Source organism: Nomascus leucogenys, chromosome 3 (genome assembly GCF_006542625.1).
Source record: "Nomascus leucogenys isolate Asia chromosome 3, Asia_NLE_v1, whole genome shotgun sequence".
Classification (NCBI taxonomy): Eukaryota; Metazoa; Chordata; class Mammalia; order Primates; family Hylobatidae; genus Nomascus; species Nomascus leucogenys.
The window spans coordinates 137,371,977-137,396,633 of record NC_044383.1 but is presented as its reverse complement, the minus strand read 5'-3'; the positions used below and the strand labels follow the sequence as shown (position 1 = coordinate 137,396,633).

Genomic DNA, 24,657 nt, shown 5'->3' with positions numbered 1-24,657 from the left:
TAAGCTCAGGAGTTCCAGACCAGCCTGAACAACACAGTGAGATCCCATCTCTACAAAAAGTTTTTAGAAATTAGCCAGGTGTGGTAGTGTGTGCCTGTAGTCCCAGCTACTTGGGAGGCTGAGGCAGGAGGATCGCTCGAACCCAGGAGTTTGAGGCTGCAATGAGCTATGATTGCATCACTGCACTCCAGCCTGGGTGACAAGGTGAGACCCTGTCTCTTACATATATATACATATTGTGTAAGTCCGCATATCTTTTGATCTAGCAGTTCCTAAAGAAGTATTCCCACAAGGCCATGAAGACCTATGCACAAGTGTGGCACACTGCAACATTGTGATAGTGGAGAGTAGAAAAAATTCCCCATGGAGGACACACCTAGGTTGGTTAAATAAATTGCAGTTCGTCTGTAAAGGAAAATAGTGTGGAAAATGTCATGTGCATAATATGATCCTGTTTTACGTAAAAAGCATAAATAGGTACATAGATACACATAAAAAGTCTGGAAGGATATGCACCAAGTTTAATCATGGTTGCCTCTGGGGATTAGGATTTCAGTAGAGAAGAGAGAAAGAGATGATCACCTCCCACACCTGTGTGGCTTAATTTTTTATTAGTATGTTGGGCTTTACTTTTTATTTATTTATTTATTTATTTTATTTTTTTGAGATAGGGTCTTGCTCTGTCACACAGGCTGACATTGGCTCACCGCAACCTCCACCTCCCAGGCTCAAGCCAGCCTCTCAGGTAGCTGGGACTACAGGTGTACACCACCACACCCAGATAATTTTTGTATTTTTTTGTAGAGACAGGATTTTGCCATGTTGCCCAGGCTGGTCTTGAACTTTTGAGCTCAAGGATCCACCCGCCTCTGCCTCCCAAAGTGCTGGGATTATTAAAGAGATTTAAAGAATACAAATTATAATATTACTAGTGATTTTCCTTGGGTTGTGGGATAATGATAACCTTGATTTTCTTCTCCATTCTCATCTGTGTTTTCCAAATGTAAAAACAAATGAACATGTCATCCTGATTACTTTAATATCGCAATGGATTTGATTTGCCTTTTCCTTAAAAACATGCGACAGAAATAATGCCTGTAAATGTAATGAAGACTGTTATAAGCATTAAAATCATAACATACTTGAACTGAGGGAGTCAGTTATGATTTCAGATTAATCTTCCTTTTCCTCTAGATGAAGCATGTGATGAAAGTTCTAGAAAAACATGAAATTCAGCCCTATGAAATCGCACTGGTACACTGGGAAAATGAAGAACTTAACTACATAAAAACAGAGTAAGCAACTTTTCATCAAATTTATGAAAGGGGCACTTGGAATAAATTAGGTAAAGCAATAGAGGAGACAAATAATTATGCATATGTAAACTTTTTTTTTTTTTTTTTTTTTGAGACGGAGTCTCGCTCTGTCGCCCAGGCTGGAGTTCAGTGACGCAGTCTCGGCTCGCTGCAACCTCTGCCTCCCGGGTTCAAGCAATTCTCCTGCCTCAGCTTCCTGAGTAAGTGGGACTACAGGCGTGCACCACCACGCCCAGCTAATTTTTTGTGTTTTTAGTAGAGACAGGGTTTCACCATGTTGGCCAGGATGGTCTCCATCCCTTGACCTTGTGATCTGCCTGCCTCAGCCTCTCAAAGTGCTGGGATTACAGGCGTGAGCCACCAGACCTGGCCTGGAAACTTCATTTTACGAAAAAAGTGGCCAGGCACAGTAGCTCACACCTGTAATCCCAGCACTTTGGGAGGCTGAGGCAGGTGGATTACCTGAGGTCAGGAGTTCAGGACCAGCCTGGCCAACATGGTGAAACCCCGTCTCTACTAAAAAATACAAAAATTAGCTGGTTATGGTGGTGGGTGCTTGTAATCCCAGCTACTCGGGAGGCCGAGACAGAATTGCTCGAACCTGGGAGGCGGAGGTTGCAGTGAGCCGAGATCCTGCCATTGCACTCCAGCCAGGGTGATGAGAGTCAAACTCCGTCTCAAAAAAATAAAAAATAAAAAGATTACTGGTACAAATACGAAGTCTAAACCATATAATAAATATTAGAAGATAAACATAACTTTTTGAACTTCTCAGGCTATCCACAAGTTAAAACAAGTCAGTAGTGTAGCCCCAAAATGGAAATGTTAAGTTTCTAAGCAAACTAATCCAATAAAATAGTATGCACTTATCAAATGAACCTATCAAATTATTCCAGTAAATTTTCCTCTTAATCCAGTTTTTTCCTATTGATTTTGGGGGGTGAGGGGTATAAAAAGGAAGTATAGTGAGGCGGCAATCTGAGAGACCCACTTGTAGAAGTGTGGGTGCCGGAAGAAGTGGGACCTGATGTACCATTTTCACTAAGATAAATGGGTAGGCAACAGACTAGCTGATTTTCCTGACTCAGCCAGTGGGGAAAAAAATGAAGAGATGTTAGGGCCGAGACAGAGGCAGTATGAACAAGATGGTAGTGTCTTTTTCCTCATGGAGTTACCTGTCTAGTAGAATATGAGTCTTTGCAGGTTCTTAAGAAAGGTAGTGTTGGCCAGATTTGGTGGCTCACACCTGTAATCTCAGCACTTTGGGAGGCCAGGGTGGGAGGATCACCTGAGTCAGGAGTTCAAGACAGCCTGGCCAACATGGAGAAAACCCATCTCTACTAAAAATACAAAAATTACCCAGGCATGGTGGCGAGCGTCTGTGATCCCAGCTACTTGGGAGGCGGAGGCGGAGAATTGCTTGAACCTGGGGGGTTGCCATGACCGAGATCGCACCGCTGCACTCCAGCCTGTGCAACAGAGCGAGACTCTGTCTCAAAAAAAAGCGTTAAAAGCAGAGCTCTGGGAAGACTTGGAAGAGAGACAGAGACTAGCTATAGAAAGACCAGATGGGGATAAGAGCTGAGTAATCAGCGCTCACCACCAATAGGGCCAGTCACGGTTTTCTAAGTAAGTGCCTTCCATGTATTATTTCATTTAATCCTGGGAAAAACCTTATAATTGCAGCTAACTGGCTTTCAGATGAGATTTATTGAATCCTGTCTTGTCAAAGGGCACCTGACTGTGAGTCAGCCTGAGCCCAGTGGTGGCTGCAGTCAGAGGTGAGGATGTAAACCTGAGAGAGACAGCAAATGAGCAGCCGGTAGTTTTATTATCTTTAGTAGTTATTCAGCCCTTGGCCTGCAGATATGGCTCCTGTGAATCCCCTTTCTGTGTTCTATTAGGTTTACATTAAAAAATGGCAAAAACCGCGATTACTTTTGCACCAACCTAATATTTCCATATCAAACTACTACTAGACCCTTTGTGTGTGTGTGTGTGTATACGCTTATACACACACACACACACACACACATATTACTGTACAGTCTGTGAGGAGTAAAATCTTCAGTGCTTAGGATCCCAGAGTCAGTTATTTTGTTTCGTCAGAAAGACTGTCCTGGCTGCCACCTACATGGTTATTACGTGAGTCCTGCCATGATTCCAGGGATCTGCTCGGCTCTGTGGCATGGGCCCAGTTTACCCATAAAGCCTTTTGTGGCCAAGCACAGTGGCTCATGCCTGTAATCTCAACACTTTGAGAGGCCAAGGTGGGCAGATCACTTGAGGTCAGGAGTTCGAGACCAGCCTGGCCAATATGGTGATAAACATTAGCTGAGTGTGGTGGTGCACTCCTGTAATCCCAGCTACTCAGGAGGCTGAGGCAGGAGAATTGCTTGAACCCAGGAGGTGGGGGTTGCAGTGAGCCAAGATCACGCCACTACACTCCAGTCTGGGTGACGGAGCAATACTCCATCTCAAAAAAAAAAAACCTCTTGTGACTGCTGTCTTTGCTTTCCTTCCTCCATCTGAGGCTGTCATAGCAGATGCCGCCTCTCAGCCCTCCATCAGGCCCCTTGTCCCCCTCTCTTTGGCCGTCACTTCTTGTCTGACGTCTTTTGTGAAGGTTTACCCTGTCTTTTTTCCATTTGCGTGTGATGTTTATATTCACACGTTCCCCTCTTCCCCCGTCCCCTGTCTAGGATTCTCCACAGTCACATGTTCATTTTTCACAACTTCCTTGCCTCCCTCCCCAACCCCATCATGTCGGTGTGATTTTAGATTACACTCCATATATAGTTTTATATGCAGCATTTTTTCACATAGAAATTTACTGTGAATGTTCTCCTTTTTATTAACTATCTTTCCAAAACATACTTTTAAGTTTTTCATGTGTGGAGTGACTATTACTGAGCCAACCCCTACTGAACATTTGGTTTCTTTCCTAATTTTTTACTCTTAAACACTGACCTTTTTTTTTTTTTATTTTGAGACGGAGTCTTGCTCAGTCTCCCAGGCTGGAGTGCAGTGGCGTGATTTCGGCTCACTGCAAGCTCCGCCCCCCAGGTTCACGCCATTCTCCTGCCTCAGCCTCCTGAGTAGCTGGGACTACAGGCACCCGCCACCACACCCGGCTAATTTTTTGTGTGTTTTGAGTAGAGAAGGGGTTTCACCATGTTAGCCAGGATGGTCTCGATCTCCTGACCTCGTGATCCACCTGTCTCGGCCTCCCAAAGTGCTTGGGTTACAGGTGTGAGCCACCGTGCCCAGCCAACACTGACCATTTTTTAAAAAGTTTTCAGCTGGGCAAGGTGGCTCACGCCTGTAATCGCACCACTTTGGGAGGCTGAGGTGGGTGGATCATTTGAGGTCAGGAATTCAAGACCAGCCTGGCCAACATAGTGAAACTCCATCTCTATTAAAAATACAAAAAATTAGCTGGGCGTGGTGGCGCATGCCTGTAATCCCAGCTACTGGGGAGGCTGAGGCAGGAGAATCTCTTGAACCCAGGAGACCGAGGTTGCAGTGAGCTGAGATTGCACCACTGCACTCTAGCCTGGGCCGCAGAGTGAGACTCTGTCTCAAAAAAAAAAAAAAGTTTTCTTGTATACAAATTTTTCTTTGCATCTTCGATTATTTCCTTAGGATAAACTCCTAGAAAGGGAATTACTTGGACCAAAGGATATGAGAACATTTGTAACACTCTTGATACAAATTGTCAAAATGACCTCCAGAAAGATGATATGGTGTCTTTTTCAAAGGAAAAGTTAAAGTGCTTTTTAAGATTTAGAAGGTATTATCTTTTTGCTTTTCACAGGGGACAGTCAAAACTTCACAGGGGGGAAATCAAGTTAAATTCAGAGCTGGATTTAGATGATGCCATCCTAGAGAAGTTTGCTTTCTCCAATGCTCTATGCCTTTCTGGTAAGTTACTACTGCTTATGGGATAGGGTACTACAGTTGTCATTTCACTGAGGCAAGTTTAAATATTTAGTCACGATTTTGGTATATTTTCAGAATACTCAACAAAGACTTAGCATTCCTTTTCCTTTATTTCCCTCTGTCAGAAAAAATATCTAGTATAAAAGATAGTACTGTGCTGCAGTTACTCATTCCTTATTAATTGTATTAATAAAGCTTAACCTCTCCAAAAGTATTTTTTAGGTGATGATTAAATTAGCCTTTGTTTTTTTCTCTTCTCACCATGCGATTGTTATTCTTAGATAGTCTCTAATCCAGACAGAGAAGCCCAGCCTTGTGTGACTGGGCACAGGTCCCGGTGTAGAAAAACACACTCTAGTGTTTCATAGGAATGGGACCCAGAGTCACAGTAGCTGTAAGTTTGTTCTGAAAGATCCACGTCCTGAATAAAACTATACAAGTTCTTTAAGAATTTCTTCTGCCGGTAGTCTACCTTAGGTGGCTGCTGCAGCATCCTGTCCATCCCACTCTGAGGGGCTTCGGAGATTTCTGAGGTTTACTGTTAGTCCTGAGGAGTGAAGGGGAGGCCAGGGAAGTCTTAGTCCTGCCCTATCTGCAGAGCTACCCATGGTATCAAGATGTACCCTACCCTCCTCAGTTTCCAAGATGTAATATTAGAAAATCAAGAGTTCTACTAAATGTAGCTTTGGTCTTCCAATAGGGCATGGAAAGCGATTCAGTTTCCTCTGTCCACTTTAATTCTGTCCTTTATGATAATTAACTATTCTTAAACTATATTTTCAAGATTTTAGTACTTTTTCTTAAACTATTATTGAAATAGTAGTGAAGATGCTGTGCAATTATGTATTTTATATAAATGTGAATATGATGATAAGTGTTCCATTATTAATTTTTTTCCCAGTAAAACTGGCAATTTGGGAAGCATCACTGGATAAATTTATTGAATCTATTCAGTCAATTCCTGAGGTAATTATATCAATTTTATGCTTATTCAAGGATTGATTTTTATATGGAAAAAATATGAATTTCCCAGTATAACAATATATAGCTGTCCATCAGTATCCATCGGAGATTTGTTCCAAGACCCCACTGGATACCAGAATCTACCAGTGTCCAAGTCCCTGATATAAAATGGTATATATTTGCATATAACCTATGCATATCCTCATGTATACTTTCAACCATCTCTAGATTACTTAAAATACCTAATATAATGTAAATACTATATAAATAGTTGTTATACTGTATTGTTTAGGAAATAATAACAAGAAAAAACAGTTTGTACATGTTCAGTGCAGATGCAACCATTCTTTTTTCTCTAAATATTGTCAATTTGCAGTTGGTTGAATCTGCAGTTGCAGAAATTATAGAGGGCCGATTGTTTCGGAGTACATTATTATAAACAATAAGAAAGCTACACTAAACTTAAGAACTCCCAGTTACATATAAAATGACAAATTAAGAAACTTCATATTGATTACTTTTTACTTTTTAAAACTTCAAATTGTTTCCTCTGTTGGTGCAGTATTTTTTTTTTTTAATATTAATATAATTGAAATGGGGTCTGGCCATGTTGCCCAGGCTGGTCTCGAACTCCTGGCCTGAAGCAGTCCTCCTGCCTCGGCCTCCCAAAGTTCTAGCATTACAGGCCATGAGCCACCATACCCATCAGTTGCAGTATTTTTAATGTAACTGAATTAAAGAAAAAAGTGAAATGTTTCCTCTCTCAGAATGGAAATTATGACCACTTTTCCTGATTTAAGAAAGTGTTTTGCTAAACTATGAGAAAAACAGTGGTATGAAAAATACATATAAAGTTATATTAAAATTTCAGTATACATTAAAAATCATCTTATTGTAATTAACTGTGTCTTTATTGTGAAGGAGTAATCTAATTATACTTCGGAAAGGAGGCCCTGCTTTTCTACTAAGAGATTAGGAATGTATATATCCTATGAAATGCTGATGAGAAGGGAAATGAAAAAAGAGAATATACAATTTCTACCTAATAAAATTATGAAATTTCAAGGTGAGTTAAGACATTAATCTGGGAGACAGCCATCCTAAAAAGTATTTACATAGGATCCAAATTATGCCACTTCAGATTTTGCCCTGTTGACCTAATGCTTATTAGAAAGAGAGATACATGGGTTTTTGGTTTTCCAATTCCCTCTCAACTAGGCTTTAAAAGCTGGGAAGAAAGTGAAACTATCTCATGAAGAAGTTATGCAGAAAATCGGTGAACTCTTTGCCCTAAGGTAAAAGTTTTCTCTCTAAATAAAATATTTCATATATTTAACAATCTCAAGAAAACATTCCTATAGTTCTGTGGTGAAGAGCAAACACTTACACCTTTATGGGAACTGTAGCTGTTTTCATTTTATTGATTATAAGCAGGGAGAACTCTTACCCATTAGAAGTAGTTGGGCTATGTTAAGACTGTGCTGAAAGAAATTACGCATGTGCAAAAGAGATCACGATTCATCTACATTAAACCTACATTAAGGAGCGCAGTAGATGTTCTTTGAAGGTAGAAAGACATATTCCCAAATTTGGTTAACAGGAATTCTCTGTAAAAATATATCACTGCATCATAATGCTAAATAGACCTAATTGCTACAGAAAAGTTTCTTTGAATCCGAGACACCAAGATGCCACTGGAGAGAAAAACTGCTGCCAGTTAAACTATGACAATACTTTTTTTATCAGAGGATTAAAATTTTACACTTACTGAAATAGCTTTTAGTCTTAGCTGGATATAAATTATATCACATTCCCTCTTGGGCATATATGAAAAGGAAAGCATAAGAAAATAAATTATTTAAGGCAAAGACAAGTAAGTCTCAACTGCCACCTGTCAGACACCATTAATTTTAAAATGCCTCGAGATGTTAAAATGGGAATAACTGTGTCTAAAAACTGATGAATCATTTTAAATAAGTGTCTGGAAAGGTTTTCAGCTTATTTTATTCTTGTAGTTGTCCCAGGATTTATGGAATGAAACATCCCAGATGTTAGTGTTTTTCTCACAGGCAGCATTGTCCAGTTTATCCCTTCTAGCATGTGGAATGAGTTACCAGAGCTCATTGCAAATGTTCACCTAAGACTTGTTTTTCCATATTCTCCTTAGATGCTCTGCCTGGAGAGGAGAAGTGGTACGGTGTTTCATTGTCTGTGTATCTCTCATAGTACAGGACCTCTAGTTCAGAGTACCAACAAAACTTAAAAACCCATCCATCAGGAGCATCCTGCAGCAGATCTGAAGCTGCAAATTCTCTGAGAAGTAGGGTAGAAAGATTCTTCTCTCCTCTTCTCTTTGTCATGCAAGCAGAAATTGATGAGTGAATTATAATATCCAAACTGAATAATTAGGACTAAATATATGTAGGTTTGTAAATAATTTCTATAAAGGCTTACTTTTATTATTCTGTTTCCTTACCTGTACAATAGAAATGCTTATTTGTTAATACAAGGAATGTGATACATCTGTGAAAACAAACATGGCAAATAATATTAGATTAAAAAAACGAAATCTAAATTTATATAGGGTATGATCCCATTTGTGTAAGCAAATAAAAATATTCATGTTTATCTTTATATGCATACACATGTACATGTGTTTGCTTGCACACACATGCATGTATGAATACAGAAAGATCTGGAAATACACAGCAAAGTGTCTCTACAGGCCTGTCCTTGGGGAGAATAAAGGATTTAAGTCTTGTGGTAGCATAAGAGGGCCTACCATTATTTTTCTGAATCCTTCTGTAGGATATTTTCCTTTTTTTTTTTTTTTATCGTGAACAAGTATGTATGTGTCACTTTTTTTATTATTATTATTTTTAAGACAGGGTCTCGCCTTGTCACCCAGACTAGAGTGCAGTGGCATGATCATAGCTCACTGAAGCCTTGATCTCCTGGGCTCCATTCCTCCTGCCTCACCCTCCTGGGTAGCTGGGACCACAGGAGTGCTCCACCACACCCAGCTAATTTTAAAAATAATCTGTAGAGACAGGGTCTCAAACCCTTGCTCAAGTGATCCTCCTCCCTTGGCCTCCCAAAGTGCTGGGATTACAGGTGTGAGCCACCACATCAGTTTATGTGTACTTTTATGACTTAGATTTTTATTTAGTTAAACATCTAAGTGTAAGGCCAGGCACAGTGGCTCACACCTGTAATGCCAGCACTTTGGGAGGCTGAGACAGGTGGATTGCTTGAGGCCGGGAGCTCGAGACCAGCCTGGCTAACATGATGAAACCCCATCTCTACCAAAAATACAAAAATTAGCCAGGAATGGTGGTGTGTGCCTGTGATCCCAGCTTCTTGGGAGGCTGAGGCACGAGAATTGCTTGAACCCAGGAGGCAAAGGTTGCAGTGAGCCAGGATCACGCCACTGCACTGCAGCCTGGGCGACAGAGCAAGATTCTGTCTCAAAAAAGAAAAAGGCTGGGCATGGTGGCTCACGCCTGTAATCCCAACACTTTGGGAGGCCGAGGCCAGTGGATCATCTGAGGTCAGGAGTTCAAGACCAGCCTGACCAACATGGAGAAACCCCATCTCTACTAAAAATACAAAATTAGCCGGGCGTGGTGGTACATGCCTGTAATCCCAGCTACTCGGGAGGCTGAGGCAGGAGAATTGCTTGAACCCAAGAGGTGGAGGTTGTGGTGAGCCGAGATCGCGCCAATGCACTCCAGCCTGGGCAACAAGAACAAAACTCTGTCTCAGAAAAAAAAGTAAGCACAGACTTCTTATATTAAAATGTAGAAATTAAGAGAGAGAGTATGTATGTGTATGCTTGCTTGTCTAGTGTTTGCATAAACACTGGAAATATACAGAGGAAACTAGAAGGGATTACTGATAGGGAAAGATACAGATAAGAATAAGAGTAAGATTTATCAATTTTTGCCTGTTTATATCTTGATCTGCTCAGGAGGCTGAGGCAGGAAGATCACTTGAGCCCAGGAGTTTGAGGCTGCAGTAAGCTATGATTGTGTCACTGCACTCCAAACTGGGTGACATATGAAGACATTATCTCTAAAAAAATTTTTTTAATAAAAAACAAAAAAGTGTGTACATATTAAATTTTTTTTTTATTTGAGTTGAGTTCTCACTCTGTTGCCCAGGCTGGAGTACAGTGTCACAGTCTTGGCTCACTGTAGCCTCTGCCTCCCAGGTTCACATGATCCTCCCACCTCAGCCTCCCAAGTAGCTGGGACTACAGGCATACACCACCACACCTGGCTAGTTTTTGTATTTTTTGTAGAGATAGGGTTTCGCCATGGTTGGTCTCGAACTCACAGACTCAAGCAATCTGCCCGTCTTGGCCTTCCAAAGTGCTGGGATTACAGGCATGAACCGCCATGCCTGGCCCTAAAATTTTTAATAAAAAAAAAGAAGCTTAGGCTGGGCATGGTGGCTCACGCCTGTAATCCCAGCACTTTGGGAGGCTGAGGCAGGCAGATCACGTGAGGCTAGGAGTTCGAGACCAGCCTGGCCAACTTGGTAAAACCCTTTCTCTACTAAAAATACAAAAAATTAGCCAGGCGTGATGGTAGGCACCTGTAATCCCAGCTACTTGGGAGGCTGAGGCAGGAGAATCGCTTAAATCTGGGAGGCAGAGGTTGCAGTGAGCTGAGATCGTGCCATTGTACTCCATCCAGCCTGGGTGACGAGAGTGACTCTGTCTCAAAAAAAAAAAAATAAATAAAAATTGAAAACAAAATGAGGTTTTTTCTGTCTACTTCATAAATAATGTTGGTATTAAAGATTGAATTAATTTGGTTCAGAAGTTTGAAACCCATTTGTAAATTTTATTTACATGTTTGTTGGAAGTATTTTGCAAAGGTCAGCGTTAACAAATGTTTTCAGCCAGATGCAATGCCACATGCCTGTAGTTCCAGCTACATGGGAGGCTGAGGCAGGAGGACAGCTTGAGCCCGGGAGTTCAGTTTGCAGTGAGTTGTGATCACACCACTGCACTCCATCCCGGGTAACATAGCAAGACCCTCTCTCTTACCAAAAAAAAAAAAAAGAGTTTTCATAAAGCACTAAGTAAATATTAAATATAATAGAAACAATGATTTTTAATTCAAGATAAATAAAAAGTTATAATTTTCCCTTTTTTAAAGGCACCATATAAACTTGAGTTCAGACTTCTTGATTACTCCTGATTTCTACTGGGACAGAGAAAACCTGGAAGGACTTTATGATAAAACGTGTCAATTCCTTAGCATTGCCCGAAGAGTTAAGGTACATATTTTGCACTTTTAATGAGAGAAAAAGACACGTTGTCGCCTATAAGTTGAATATGTTTAACCGCTTGCAGAGAAATATCTTGCTTGACTTCCATTCAAATCTCTTTATATTTCCCCTTCTTGTCCTCTGTACAGTCACTTCAATTTTTTGTGTCAAAGGATCTTCTGATATTAGCTCTACAGACTAGATAAGGTTGGTGAATAAGATGAGAGTTTGGAAGCCTAGTGGTCCATCAGGAAGTTCTTGTCAAGTTTCAAGCAAGAGTTCATGACTGATCCTGATCTGTCATGGTGACAGTGAGAATAGAAATAAATTTAAGAAAGAATCATATAAGACAAATCAAGTGATGGGTAGTGGCAGGCCATGGAGAAGGAAGAATAAAGGATGACTGATATTTGCCTGGAGGTGACAAGTACAGAGGTGGAAAAACAATAATGAGAGGTCAGAGAGGGGAGGTGACAGACTAAATCTAAGATATGCTGAGATTAGAGTAGCAACAAGATATCCAATTAGCTCTGTCATGCAGGCATTTAGAACGGCAGAAGCAAAGTCGAGAAGAGAGACGTGTATTAAGAAATTCCCAGCACTTTGGGAGGCCGAGGCAGATGGATCACCTGAGGTCGGGAGTTTGAGACCAGCCTGGCCAACATGGCGAAACCCTGTCTCTACTAAAAATACAAAAATTAGCCAGGCATGGTGGCACGCACCTGCAGTCCCAGCTACTCGAGAGGCTGAGGCAGAAGAATCACTTGAACCCAGGAGGTGGAGGTTGCAGTAAGCCGAGGTCAAGCCACTGCACTCCAGCCTGGATGACAGAGTGAGACTCCGTCTCAAAAAAAAAAAAAAAAAAAAGCTGTAGTGATGGAGGTAGACCACATGGGGAAAGAGCATAGAAAACAGAAAATTGACATTAGTACAATGTCTGCACATAGTTCTGTGACATTTCGCCACATCTGTAGATCCATGCAACCACATGATCAAGACACAAAAGTGTGCCAGGTGCGGTGGCTCATGCCTGTAACCCCAGCACTTTGTGAGGCCAGAGGTGGGCAGATCACTTGAGGTCAAGAGTTCAAGACCAGCTTGGCCAATATGGTAAAACCCCATCTCTACTAAAAATACAAAAATTAGCTGGGTGTGGTGGCACGTGCCTGTAGTCCCAGCTACTCGGGAGGCTGAGGCAGCAGAATCACTTGAACCCAGGAAGTGGAGGTTGCAGTGAGCTGAGATCGTGCCATTGCACTCCAGCCTGGGCGTCGCAGCGAGACTCCATCTCAAAAAAACAAAACAAAAAGACACAAAACTGTTTTATCACCACACAGTTCTTCCTCATGCTACCCTGTATAGTCACACTGCCCTCCCCCTACCTGGACTGTCCCTAACCCCTGGCAGTGAGTAATCTCTTCTCCATTTGTCATTTTGAGGATGTTATATAGATAGTCATACAGTATGTAACTTTTTTTTTTTTTTTTTTTGAGACAGAGTCTCACTCTGTTGCCCAGGCTGGAGTGCAGTGGCTCGATCTTGGCTCACTGCAAGCTCTGCCTCCCGGGTTCACGCCATTCTCCTGCCTCAGCCTCCCGAGTAGCTGGGACTACAGGTACCTGCCACCACGCCCAGCTAATTTTTTTTTGTATTTTTAGTAGAGACGGGGTTTCACTGGGTTAGCCAGGATGGTCTCGATCTGTATGTGACTTTTTAACTGGCTTTTTTCACAGAGCATAATGCCCTCAACTTGGATCCATCCAAATTGTTGCTTGTATCAAAGTTCCTGTCTTCCTGTGGTTGCTGAAACATTTTTTTGGTATTTCATTTTGATGTTACTTTTTAGTATATCTTGTTGCATAGATATTTAGTAGTTGCTCTGGTTATTACATCATATGTATATAATTTATTACAATCTACTGATTTCAACATCTTGCAGATTAAATGAAGTATAGAATCTTTATTTCCCTAATGGATGATTGGATGCAGAAAAAAAAAAAAAGAATCCTTATTTCTTTTATATTCCTTTACCCTTCCCTGTTTATAATTTTCTTAACTATTCTTCTGCAGACATAGAAAACTTCATCAGATGTTATAATTTTTGCTTCAACCATCAAACATAATTTAGAAAACTAAGAAAAGTCTGTTGTATGTGCCCATGTTTTTATTCTTTCTGTTCTTTTTTCCTTCTGATCTTCTAAGATTTCTTTTACTGTTTTTTTTTTTTCAAGAACTTTATTTAGCCATTCTTTTAAGGTAAGTCTAGTGAGACAGATTCTCTTAGTTTGTCTTCATCTGAGAGTGTATTAATTTTCTCTTCATTCTTGAAGGATATTTTCCTAGAAATAGGATTCTACGTAGACAGTTTTCTTTCAGCACCTGAAAAATGCCGTGCCACTTCCTTCTGACCTCCATGGTTTCCGATAGGAAATCTGCCATAATTCTATGACATGTATGTTTTATCTTTTATTATCATTTCACAAGGTCTTTGAGGCTCTGTTCACTTCTTTTCCAGTATATTTTGTCTCTGTTAAGATTGGGTAATGTCCTTTGTTTCATCTTCTAGTTGATTGATTCCTTCCTCTGTTACATTCATTCTGCTGCCCATCCTTGAGTTTTTTATTTCATTTATTGTATTTTTCAGTTCTAAAATTTCCATGTTTTTTTATTTGTATCTTCTGTTTCTTTGCAGAGACTTCCTGCTTTTTCGTTTGTTTCAAATGTGTTCAGAATTGCTTGTTGAATCATTTTTATGATGGTTGCTCTAACATCATCTAATAATACCTAACCTCAGATACCTCTTGATGTTAGCGTCTACTGATTGTCTTTTCGTATTCCCTCCAACTAATTTTAATACCTCCAGTTTCCCTCATTGCATCAAGTGTTCTGGCTTGATATACAAGGTCCTTCCTATTGTATCCCTTTTTCAATCATATTTCCTACCAATCCCACATTCACCTTCTTTCACATCAAAAATAAATGATTAGCCTGGGAAACACAACGAGACCTCATTTCTACTAACCTTTTTTTAAAAAAATTAGCCAGGTATAATGGCATGTGCCTGTAGTCTCAGCTACCCTAGGAGGCTGAGGCAGGAGGATTGCTTTAGCCCAGGAGTTTGAGGCTGCAGTGAGCCACTACATCCCAGTCTAGGTGACAGAGTGAGACCCTGTTTCAAAAAAATAAAAATAAAAAATACGTGATTTATAATTTCAAAAACCTACCATGGCTTATTGAATGCTATGTTCCACTTTAGTGTCTACTTTTTTTCCTCTAAGCTAGACACCACCCCTTGCAAAACCACATCAAAGGTATCTGCAGTTGTCACTGATCTTGGTACCACCTATTCCTCTGTAGGTGTCTTCCAGCACAGGACAGTAGAGATCATCACCACTGGTCAGGGCAAGAAAACCAAGCTATGTTGCTTTTAGCTGACACAGCAAGTTTGATTAGTGATGGTTTAGGAATCAAATTCAGTGGACTCCATCAACACAGTTTTAGATACCAAAGGTGTAATTAGACACCGATTTGACAATCCAACTGTCTGGTCAAACATGAAAAGCACTGGACTTTCCTGGTTGTTAACTGTGCACACAGGCTGAAGATCCAGAGGAGATAAGGGAGGGATACTAAAAGCTTTATACAGATGAGGTATTTCCTGTGGTTGTGTTAGCTATTGCTGTGTAACAAATTACCCCAAAACTTGGTGGACTGAAACACCACTTACTGGCTGGGCACGGTGGCTCACGCCTGTTACCCCAACACTTTGGTAGGCCAAGGCAGGCAGATCACATGAGGCCAGTTCAAGACCAGCCTGGCCAGCATAGTGAAACCCCGTAAATTAGTCAGGCATGGTGGCATGCACCTGTAGTCCCAAGTAGCTGACTCTGGAGGCTGAGGCACGAGAATCACTTGAACCCGGGAGGCAGAGGTTGCAGTGAGCTGAGATTGCACCACTGCACTCCAGCCTGGGTGACAGAGTGAGACTCTGTCTCAAAAAATAAAAAAGAAACACCACTTACTATTTCAGTTTTTGTGGGTCAGGAATCAGTGCAGCTTAGCTGGGTCCTCTGATTCTGTGTTTCTCACAAGGCTGCAGTCATCTCAGAGATTCACTTCCTAGTTCACTCGTGGTTATTGGCTGGATTTGGTTCCTCTCAGGCTATTAAATTGAGGCCTCAGTTCCTCATAAGCTGTTGTCCAGAGGCTTCTCCATAGAGCGTCTCACAACATGGCAGCGTGCTGCATCAGAATGAACAAGTAGGGGAGTGATGTGGTTTAGATCTGTATCCCTGCCCAAATCTTGTGTCGAATTGTAATGCCCCGTGTTGGAGGTGGGTCCTGGTGGGGGTGATTGAATCATCAGGGTAGATTTCTCATGAGTGGTTTAGCACCATCCCCTTGGTGCTGTTCTTGTGATAGTGAGTTCTCGCGAGGTTGTTTAAAAGTGTATAAAGTGTATAGCACCTGCATCTCCCCTTGCTCGCTCTCTTTCGTTTCTGCCATGTAAGGTACCTGCTCTCCCTTCACCTTCCACCATGATTGTAAGTTTCTGGAGGCTTCCCCAGAAACCAAGCACATGCCAGCATCATGCTTCCTGTAGAATAGTGCAGAACCATGAGCCAATTAGGCCTCTTTTCTTTATAAATTACCCAGTCTCAGGTATTTCTTTATAGCAATGAGAGAATGGACTAATACAGAGAGCAAGAGAGACTGTCAGGAAGAGAATGCTAGTAAAACAGAAGTCACAGTCTTTTGCAACCTAATCACAGAAGTGATTTTTGCTGCTCTCTTTGTTAAAAACAAGTTAGGGCCAGGTGCAGTGGCTCATGCTTATAATCCTAGCCCTTTAGGAGGCTGAGATGGGAGGGTCACTTGAGGCCAGGAGTTCAAAACCAGTATGGTCAACATAGTGATACCCCCATCTCTTTAAAAAAAAAAAAATTAAAAAGCAAGCTATGGCCAGGTGTGGTGGCTCACACCTGTAATCCCAGCACTTTGGGAGGCCGAGGTGGGTGGATCACCTCAGGTCAGGAGTTCAAGGCCAGCGTGGCTAACATGGTGAAACCCTGTCTCTACTAAAAATACAAAAATTAGCTGGGCATGGTGGCGGACACCTGTAATCCCAGCCACTTAGGAGGCTGAGGCAGGAAAATCGCTTGAACCTAAGGGGGCAGAGGTTGCAGTGAGCCAAGATCAGCCTGGATGAAACAGCAAAACTTCGTCTCAAAAAAAAAGGCAAGTTATTAGACTGAGCCTACGCTCGAGGGTAGGGGATGACACAAAGGTGAACACCAGGAGGTGGGGAGTCTTTGGGTGGCATCTTAGAAATCTGCCTACCACAGTGGTTTTGAAAAAGATGGAGAAAATCCTAGAAACCTACTTTATGACCCCTGACCCACATGATCCTCATACTGCCAGTTACTTTAATGGTTGCCAGCTTCAGGCCATCAAAGATGGTGGAACCATTACTGATCTCATTGTGTTCTGAATTGTCAGCAAGCCAAATGCTGCTGCTCTCGGCTTGGACGAGAACATTAATGCCAAAATTAATTATCTGATCTTTGACCTGGGTGGCATTTTTTATCTGTCCATCCTCAGTATTCAAGATGGAATTACTGAAGTCAAGTCCACAACTGAGGATACCCACCTGAGTGAAGAATACCTTGACAACTAAATAGTCAGCTGTTTCATGGCTGAGATCAACTGCAGGTATAGAAAGGACACCCGCTGAGAACAAGCAGGCTGCCCAAGCCCCTTCTGCCTCTACTGAATGTACTCTTCATTCTGGTATCGAGGCCAATTTGAGATTGAGTCCCTCCGTGAAGGGGTTCACATCTATACCTCTGTGCACATGAGCAGCTGGAAGAATTAAAAGCCACCCCAGTCCCTGGCACCCTACACCTGTGGAGAAAGCCATAAGCAATGTCACCCAGACATATCACCAGTCCTTCACGGGTGGCTCTATCTATACCCCAAAGATTTAAAATCTCCTATAGGGCCGGGCAGGCGTGGTGGCTCACACCTGTAATCCCAGCACTTTGGGAGGCCAAGGTGGGAGGACCACTTGAGGCCAGGAGTTCAAGACCAGCCTGGCCAACGTGGTGAAACCTGTCTCTATTAAAAATAGAAAAATTAGCCAGGCATGGTAGTGCATGCCTGTGATCCCAGGTGCATGAGGGGCTGAGGCACAAGAATCACTTGAACTTGGGAGGCAAAGGTTCCGATGAGCTGAGATTGCACCACTGCACTCCAGCCTGGGTGACAGAGTGAGACTTATCTCCAAAAAAATAATAAATAAGATAAAGTCTCCTACAGGAAGAACTAGAACTGAATTTATTTACAGGCAGCACGATCTTGTATGTAGAAGACCTGAAAGAATCTACAAAGAAGCTACCAGAGTAAGTGAGTTTATCAAGGTTTCAACATCAATGTGTAAAAACGGTTATCTTTTGTTATACTGCAAATACACAATTGGAAAATGAAATTTTAAAAATACTGTTTATAGTTAGCACCCAAAACCTGAATTACTCAGGTTTGAATTGAGTGATTCAGCTATTCCAGAATAATATTAATTAATCAACTGGAGTAATCTGAGCAAGTAATTGTTCTTTATTTCATTCCCCAGTCTCACTGTGGGACATCTTTTTTGGTGTTAAGTCTTCTGCATGAGTTATGAAGCATACCTAAAAGGTCTCAAACTACATTTCTCAGAGAGTTTTCTCAGCATCCCGAAGGCAGTTCAGACTCGTTGGATTATGTCAAGGTTATTTAGAAGGGGTTTAGAGTTCACCCTGCCTTATGCTCAGCATAGTGCTGGCATTATACATAATACAAAAAATAAGAATTGGTCCTGCCCTTCAGTCAGCTTTACAATCTTCTAAGAAAACAGATGGAACAGGCCGGGCACGGTGGCTGACGCCTGTAATCCCAGCACTTTGGGAGGCCAAGGAGGGCGGATCACGAGGTCAGGAGATCCAGACTATCATGGCTAACATGGTGAGACCCCGTCTCTACTAAAAATACAAAAAAATTAGCCAGGTGTGGTGGCAGGCATCTGTAGTCCCAGCTACTCGGGAGGCTGAGGCAGGAGAATGGTGTGAACCTGGGAGGCAGAGCTTTCAGTGAGCCGAGATTGTGCCACTGCAGTCCAGCCTGGGTGACAGAGCAAGACTCCGCCTCAAAAAAAAAAAAAAAAAAAAAACAGATGGAACAAAGAGTGGCAGGGTTTTTTTTCCCCCCTCAAAAAATAGAAGAAAGGGTCTTGGTAAATAGGGGTGAGTAGGCATAAGACATGCTAAAAAGTTGAGTACAGAGGTCCAGATGCAGAGAGCAGTTAACATGGTGTCATGGGACAGAAACTAGTTGGCAGTGGATCCCTCGCTCCATTTTCTCACGTCGGTATCCCCTGAAGTCCTGTCATTGAGGCTTCTGTCCCCATGCCACCTACTCCGTGAACACTTGTTTGTTGTCATGACTTCTAATCCCACCTTTTCCTGGTGATTTTCAAATATCTCTCTCATCCCAATCTCTTGTCTGCCTTCCAGACTTTTCCAGTTGCCCCTCAATCTCACAGATCTTCCTCATTTACGTATCTCATCGCATCCTTTTAAAAATTGTGTGTACCATTTTCCACTAGAATGTAAGCCCCATGAGATCGGAGACCATGATTATTTTCTTGCCTGTTCTTGGCAAAGGCCTCACATAATATTTTTTGTCCTCAAAAAATATTTGTAGAATTAGTCAGTGATTAAGATTTCAAAATGAAACTTTTGAAATTCCCACCCACCCCAGAAAATGGTAAACCTTTTCAGTTGTTTCAGCTCATGGGAGGACCTTCTAGCCTCACCTATCTAGTCATTCAACCAGAAACTTAAAAGTCATCTGGGTGTCCTTTTTCTCCTTCACCCTCCATATCCAGTCAAACAATCTTTTTATTTCCCTCTAAGTATCATGGATTCATTAGCAAACATTTATTGAAAGCTGTGATAGGCCCTGGGCTGGTGAAACAGGGGAATACCACACTGACCCGTCTTCAAGCCCCCAACTATTAATGTTCATCCACACAGCCCCTCATCTTCCTTTCCCACCTGGATTTGTCTGATTCCTTCTCTCTCTGTCTCCAGACTGGACCTTTTTCCAGTCTCTCTGCACCCTTTGGCTGCAAGACAGAGACATGGGTCTATTTCACCATTCTGTCTCCTCTGCCCAGCACAGTACAGTAAATGTTAAAACAAGTACTTCCAGATTGAACAAAGGCCTCCCCATTACCTGCAGAATGAAGTTCAGATATTCTAGCATGACATGCTACTTTCCTATTGCTGCTTAACCTAGTGGCTTAACAGAAATTTATCATCTTACTGTTCTGTAGGTCAGAAGTCTGGCATGGCCTAAAGTTAAGATGTTGATTCCTCTTTGGAGACTGCGAGTGGAATCCATTTCCTCACCTTTTCCAGTGACTAGAGGCCACCCATATTCCTTGCTCACGGCCCCTTCCGTCTAGCAAAGGCCAGTGGAATCCTCAGATTGTATCATTCTGAACTCTTCTGCCCCGCATTTCCACTTTTAAGGACCCTTGTGATTACATTGGGCTTACCCAGATAATCTAGGATTATCTCATCTTAAGGTCAGCTAATTAATAACTTTAATTTCTTATACAATCTTAATTCTCCTTTGCCATATTATATTCACAGGTTCCAAGAATTAGGACATAAATATCTTTGGGGTGGGGGACATGGTTCTGCCTATACCATATGTAGTACACAGTACCTCTCACAATCTGGTACTAACTTTTTTTTTTTTTTTTTTTTTTTTTTTTTTTTTTTGAGACGGAGTCTCGCTCTGTCGCCCAGGCTGGAGTGCAGTGGCGCGATCTCGGCTCACTGCAAGCTCCGCCTCCCGGGTTCACGCCATTCTCCTGCCTCAGCCTCTCCAAGTAGCTGGGACTCAGGCGCCGCCACCACGCCCGCTAATTTTTTGTATTTTTAGTAGAGACGGGGTTTCACCATGGTCTCGATCTCCTGACCTCGTGATCCCCCGCCTCGCTCCCAAGTGCTGGATTCAAGCGTGAGCCACCGCGCCGCCTAACTTTTTTTTTTCTGAGATGGAGTGCAATGCTGTGGTCTTGGCTCACTGCAACCGCCGACTCCCGGGTTCAAGTGATTCTCCTGCCTCAGCCTCCCAAATAGCTGAGATTACAGGTGCCCGCCACCACACCCAGCTAATTTTTTATTTTTAGTAGAGACGGGGTTTCGCTATGTTGGCCAGGCTGCTCTTAAACTGACCTCAAGTGATCCACCTGCCTCGGCCTCCCAAAATGCTGAGATTACAGATGGGAGCCACCGCCCCCAGCTAACCCACCTTCTTAACCTCACTTCCAAGCACTTTCTTCTAGCTATGCTTGTCTGTATGCTGTTTCCTATGCTTGATATGCTCCGTTCATCCCCCCATAACCCCACCAGCATCCCACCTTTCTTCGTGTCCACTGCCTTTTAAAGCCTAATTCACATTGCCTACCTCTGTGAAGCCTCTCCTGGTTGTTTTTTCTTTGCTCCCTTAATCTGCATGCTCGACACATACATGCCTCTATACCTAAATAAATAGAAAGCATGCTGTAGTGGTAGGGACTCTTTTTTGTGTGTGTGTGACTGAGTCTCGCTCTGTCGCCCAGGCTGGAGTGCAGTGGCGCAATCTTGGCTCACTGCAAGCTCTGCATCCCTGCCGGGTTCACACTATTCTCCTGCCTCAGCCTCCCGACTGGCTGGGACAACAGGGGCCGCCACCACGCCCAGATAATTTTTTTGTATTTTTAGTAGAGATGGGGTTTTACCCTGTTAGCCAGGATGGTCTTGATCTCCTGACCTCGTGATCCTCCCGCCTCAGCCTCCCAAAGTGTTGTGATTACAGGCATGAGCCACCGCACTCAGCCATAATGCTTTCACATTTCAGTGTGTTGTCAGATGCTTGGGTTAACTGAGGTTCGAAGCTAAGTTGTTAGACTTAATAATAGGAGACTTTGGGACGTTTAGGAGAGTTGTGGTAATATAAACAAACTAAAGTTAAGGAATAAATTGGATGATGATGAGGTAGTGGAGGAAGAAAATGTTGCCTGTTTTTTGGCCCAAGTTGAAAGAAAATGCAAGAGGCTGAATCAGTAGTCTGAAGAGAGAAGCAAGCTTAAGGATGAACATTAAAGACCATGATCAAGCAGCCAATAGAAAGACATTAAGAAAGGGCAAGAGGAAAGGAAAAGAGGGGAAAGGAAGAGGGAAGAGGCATGCTCTACACATCTATACAGATTAGAAACTACAGGGTGACCATAACTCCTGGAAATAGGGGCAAATGGTGATGAGTGTGGTTCGGTGAGTTAGTCCTGTGGTTCCGTAAGGCAGTTTCTTTTTTTTTTTTTTGGAGACCGGATCTCACTTTGTCACCCAGGCTGGAGTGCAGTGGTGTGATCTTGGCTCACTGCAGCCTTGACCACCTGAGCTCAAGCAATCCTCCCACCTCATCCCCACCAAGTAGCTGGGACTACAGGCACACAACACCATGCCTGGCTAATTTTTTATAGAGACAGGGTTTCACTATGTTGCCCAGGCTGGTCTCCAACTCCTGAGCTCAAGTGCTCCTCCTGCCTCAGCCTCCCTAGGATTACAGGCATAAGCCACCGAGCCCAGCCTAGTAAGGCAGTTTAATACTATGTGCAAAAATCGTTAACATGGTACAGTAACACATTCCAATCAACCCCTGAACACATACCTGTGATTAACCTCTTAATGTTCACTGACCAAACCTGTAACTTCAGCATACCCCATCAGACACTGTTTTAAAATTTTGCTTCCAGGATTTCCAGTAGCAAGTGATATATAAAGATATTAAGTAGTATTTAACCGTTGTCACATCCAGGCCTGGCACAGTGGCTCACACCTGTAATCCCAGCACTTTGGGAGGCCAAGGCAGGCAGATCACAAGGTCAGGAGATCGAGACCATCCTGGCTAACACGGCGAAACCCCATCTCTACTAAAAATACAAAAATTAGCCAGGCGTGGTGGCGGGCACCTGTAGTCCCAGCTATTCGGGAGGCTGAGGCAGAGCTTGCAGTGAGCTGAGATCCGCCATTGCACCCCAGCCTGGGCAACAGAGCAAGACTCTGTCTCAAAAAAAAAAAAAAAAGTGTCACATCCAAATTTTGAATTCAGGGACTTATTTTCTTTGAACCCCCACAGCCAGCTTGTTTGGAGGCCATCGGAATGCAGAACTGTTGCAGTTCAGTTGAAAGCAATGCCATCTAGTGGTGTGTGTACAGCAGGTCAAATGTTAAGCGTAGATTTTCTAGTAGAAAGTAAATTATCTTTAGGTCTTGCTAAAAAACATTATGTTTCAAGTTTGCCTCTTTTAACTGCTAAACAAAGGGCAGCTACTAAAAACTAGGACTCAAAAACCTATTTTTAGTTCTTCCATCAGAATCTTACAAATAGAAGAGCTTCAGTATGCAAAGTATTTCTTGCAGTTAAATCTGTACATTACAAAATGTCTCTGGATGGATTCACAAGAAACTGATAATGTTGCTGGCTGCCTTTGGGGAGAGGACTGAGGAGCAGGATTTTTCACTGTATAGCTACAGAATTTTTATGCGTATGACCGTATTGTTTAAATACATGTTACTAAAATTTTTCTTACACAGGTCATGAATGAAAAACTTCAGCACTGCATGGAACTAACAGATCTAATGCGGAATCACCTGAATGAGAAGAGGGCACTCCGCTTGGAGTGGATGATTGTCATCCTCATTACCATAGAGGTAAGATGGAAATGCTATGTACCATCATCAGTTACCATCTCTTCACAAATATAGAGGCTATGCTAATAAGATTGTTTGAGATAGAAAATTATTAGCAGGAAAGAGGCTGATTTTGTTGTCACTACTAACTCGGAAGTTTCAAATTACTATTTGCAAATGCATTAAAAGTAATTTTTGAAAAGGTTCCACTTTTTAAAATTTGAGAGTAGACCTCAAGGTTCTGCTTTTAAAGACAGCATTTGGAAAAGGTTCTAGCTGTGAATTTGTAATGTACAGTTCAACATCAAATCAAGCACCCGTGCCTCCAATTCATAGGTTGCCACGTGAGAAAGGGCAAACATTTACCTTACTTCAGGAGCATTTCTCATTAATCACTATCTTGGAAGTCATTTTAGTTTGTACCCATAATTTGCCCATCATGAAATAATTCTCTTTTTATTCTAAGGTAATGTTTGAGCTGGGACGAGTATTTTTCTGATCAAGTGATAACCAAAGTGTCACTGCAAGAGATATTCAAGTTCTACAATCAAAAATTAAATGTTTGGCCGGGCGCGGTGGCTCATGCCTGTAATCCCAGCACTCTCGGAGGCCAAGAAGGGTGGCTCATTTGAGGCCAGGAGCTCAAGACAAGCCTGGCCAACATGGTGAAACCCTGTCTCTACCAAAAATACAAAAATTAGCCAGGTGTGGCACACGCCCGTCAGCTACCTGGGAGGCTGAGGCAGATCTCTTGAACTTGGGAGGTGGAGGTTGCAGTGAGCTAAGATCACACCACTGTACTCCAGCCAGGGCGACAGTGAGACTGCGTCTCAAAAATAAAAAATAAATAAATGTTCACTACTGGGTGATCATTTAATAGGTGTTTTTTTAATCAAGAAATTTTCAGTCCCCAATATATTGTGTGAATAAAAATTATGTAGAATCTAGTGTTTGCATCTACATCACTGACAATTCAAAAGGAAAACATTTCAGTCAAGAACTTTGGAAAACCTTAGCATCTAGGAAATCTTGGCAAATCTTGGCAGATACTTCTTAAAGTCAAAGGACTTACATTTTACTCACCACAACTTAACCTATCCCCAGGGAATCCCATCATGGCCCTGGCTAAGAGAATCATACAGGAACTCAAGTGTTGAAATCAATATATATAGGCTGGGTGCAGTGGCTCAAGCCTGTAATCCCAACATTTTGGGAGGCCGAGGCGGGTGGATCACAAGGTCAGGAGATCGAGACCATCCTGGCTAACATAACACAGTGAAATCCCGTCTCTACTAAAAATACAAAAAATTAGCCGGGTGTGGTGGCAGGCGCCTGCAGTCCCAGCTACTCAGGAGGCTGAAGCAGAATGGCATGAA

The 24,657-nt window shown here is 42.3% G+C and overlaps 1 protein-coding gene across 7 annotated transcripts in view; it reads left to right on the top strand.

Moving 5' to 3' along the window:
- Positions 1 to 24,657, top strand: part of RMND1 (required for meiotic nuclear division 1 homolog) — a 54,782-nt gene that overhangs the window by 21,852 nt on the left and 8,273 nt on the right. Inside the window, exons 6-14 of one of the 7 annotated variants that reach the window (XR_004029396.1) lie at positions 1,195 to 1,295; positions 5,134 to 5,240; positions 6,160 to 6,224; positions 7,440 to 7,516; positions 11,390 to 11,510; positions 17,103 to 17,213; positions 17,848 to 17,906; positions 19,873 to 20,127; positions 23,186 to 23,257. Coding sequence is in view for 3 of the 7 variants with exons in the window: in XM_003255887.2 (XP_003255935.1) it covers positions 1,195 to 1,295; positions 5,134 to 5,240; positions 6,160 to 6,224; positions 7,440 to 7,516; positions 11,390 to 11,510; positions 23,186 to 23,302; positions 23,748 to 23,780 (621 nt within the window). In the remaining 4 variants the exon portion in view is untranslated. Of the gene's footprint in view, positions 1 to 1,194; positions 1,296 to 5,133; positions 5,241 to 6,159; positions 6,225 to 7,439; positions 7,517 to 8,388; positions 8,991 to 11,389; positions 11,511 to 17,102; positions 17,214 to 17,847; positions 17,907 to 19,872; positions 20,128 to 23,185; positions 23,303 to 23,747; positions 24,229 to 24,657 lie in introns of those variants that run through there. The other 6 variants (XR_004029395.1, XR_004029398.1, XR_004029397.1 and 3 more) reach the window with 6 other exon arrangements.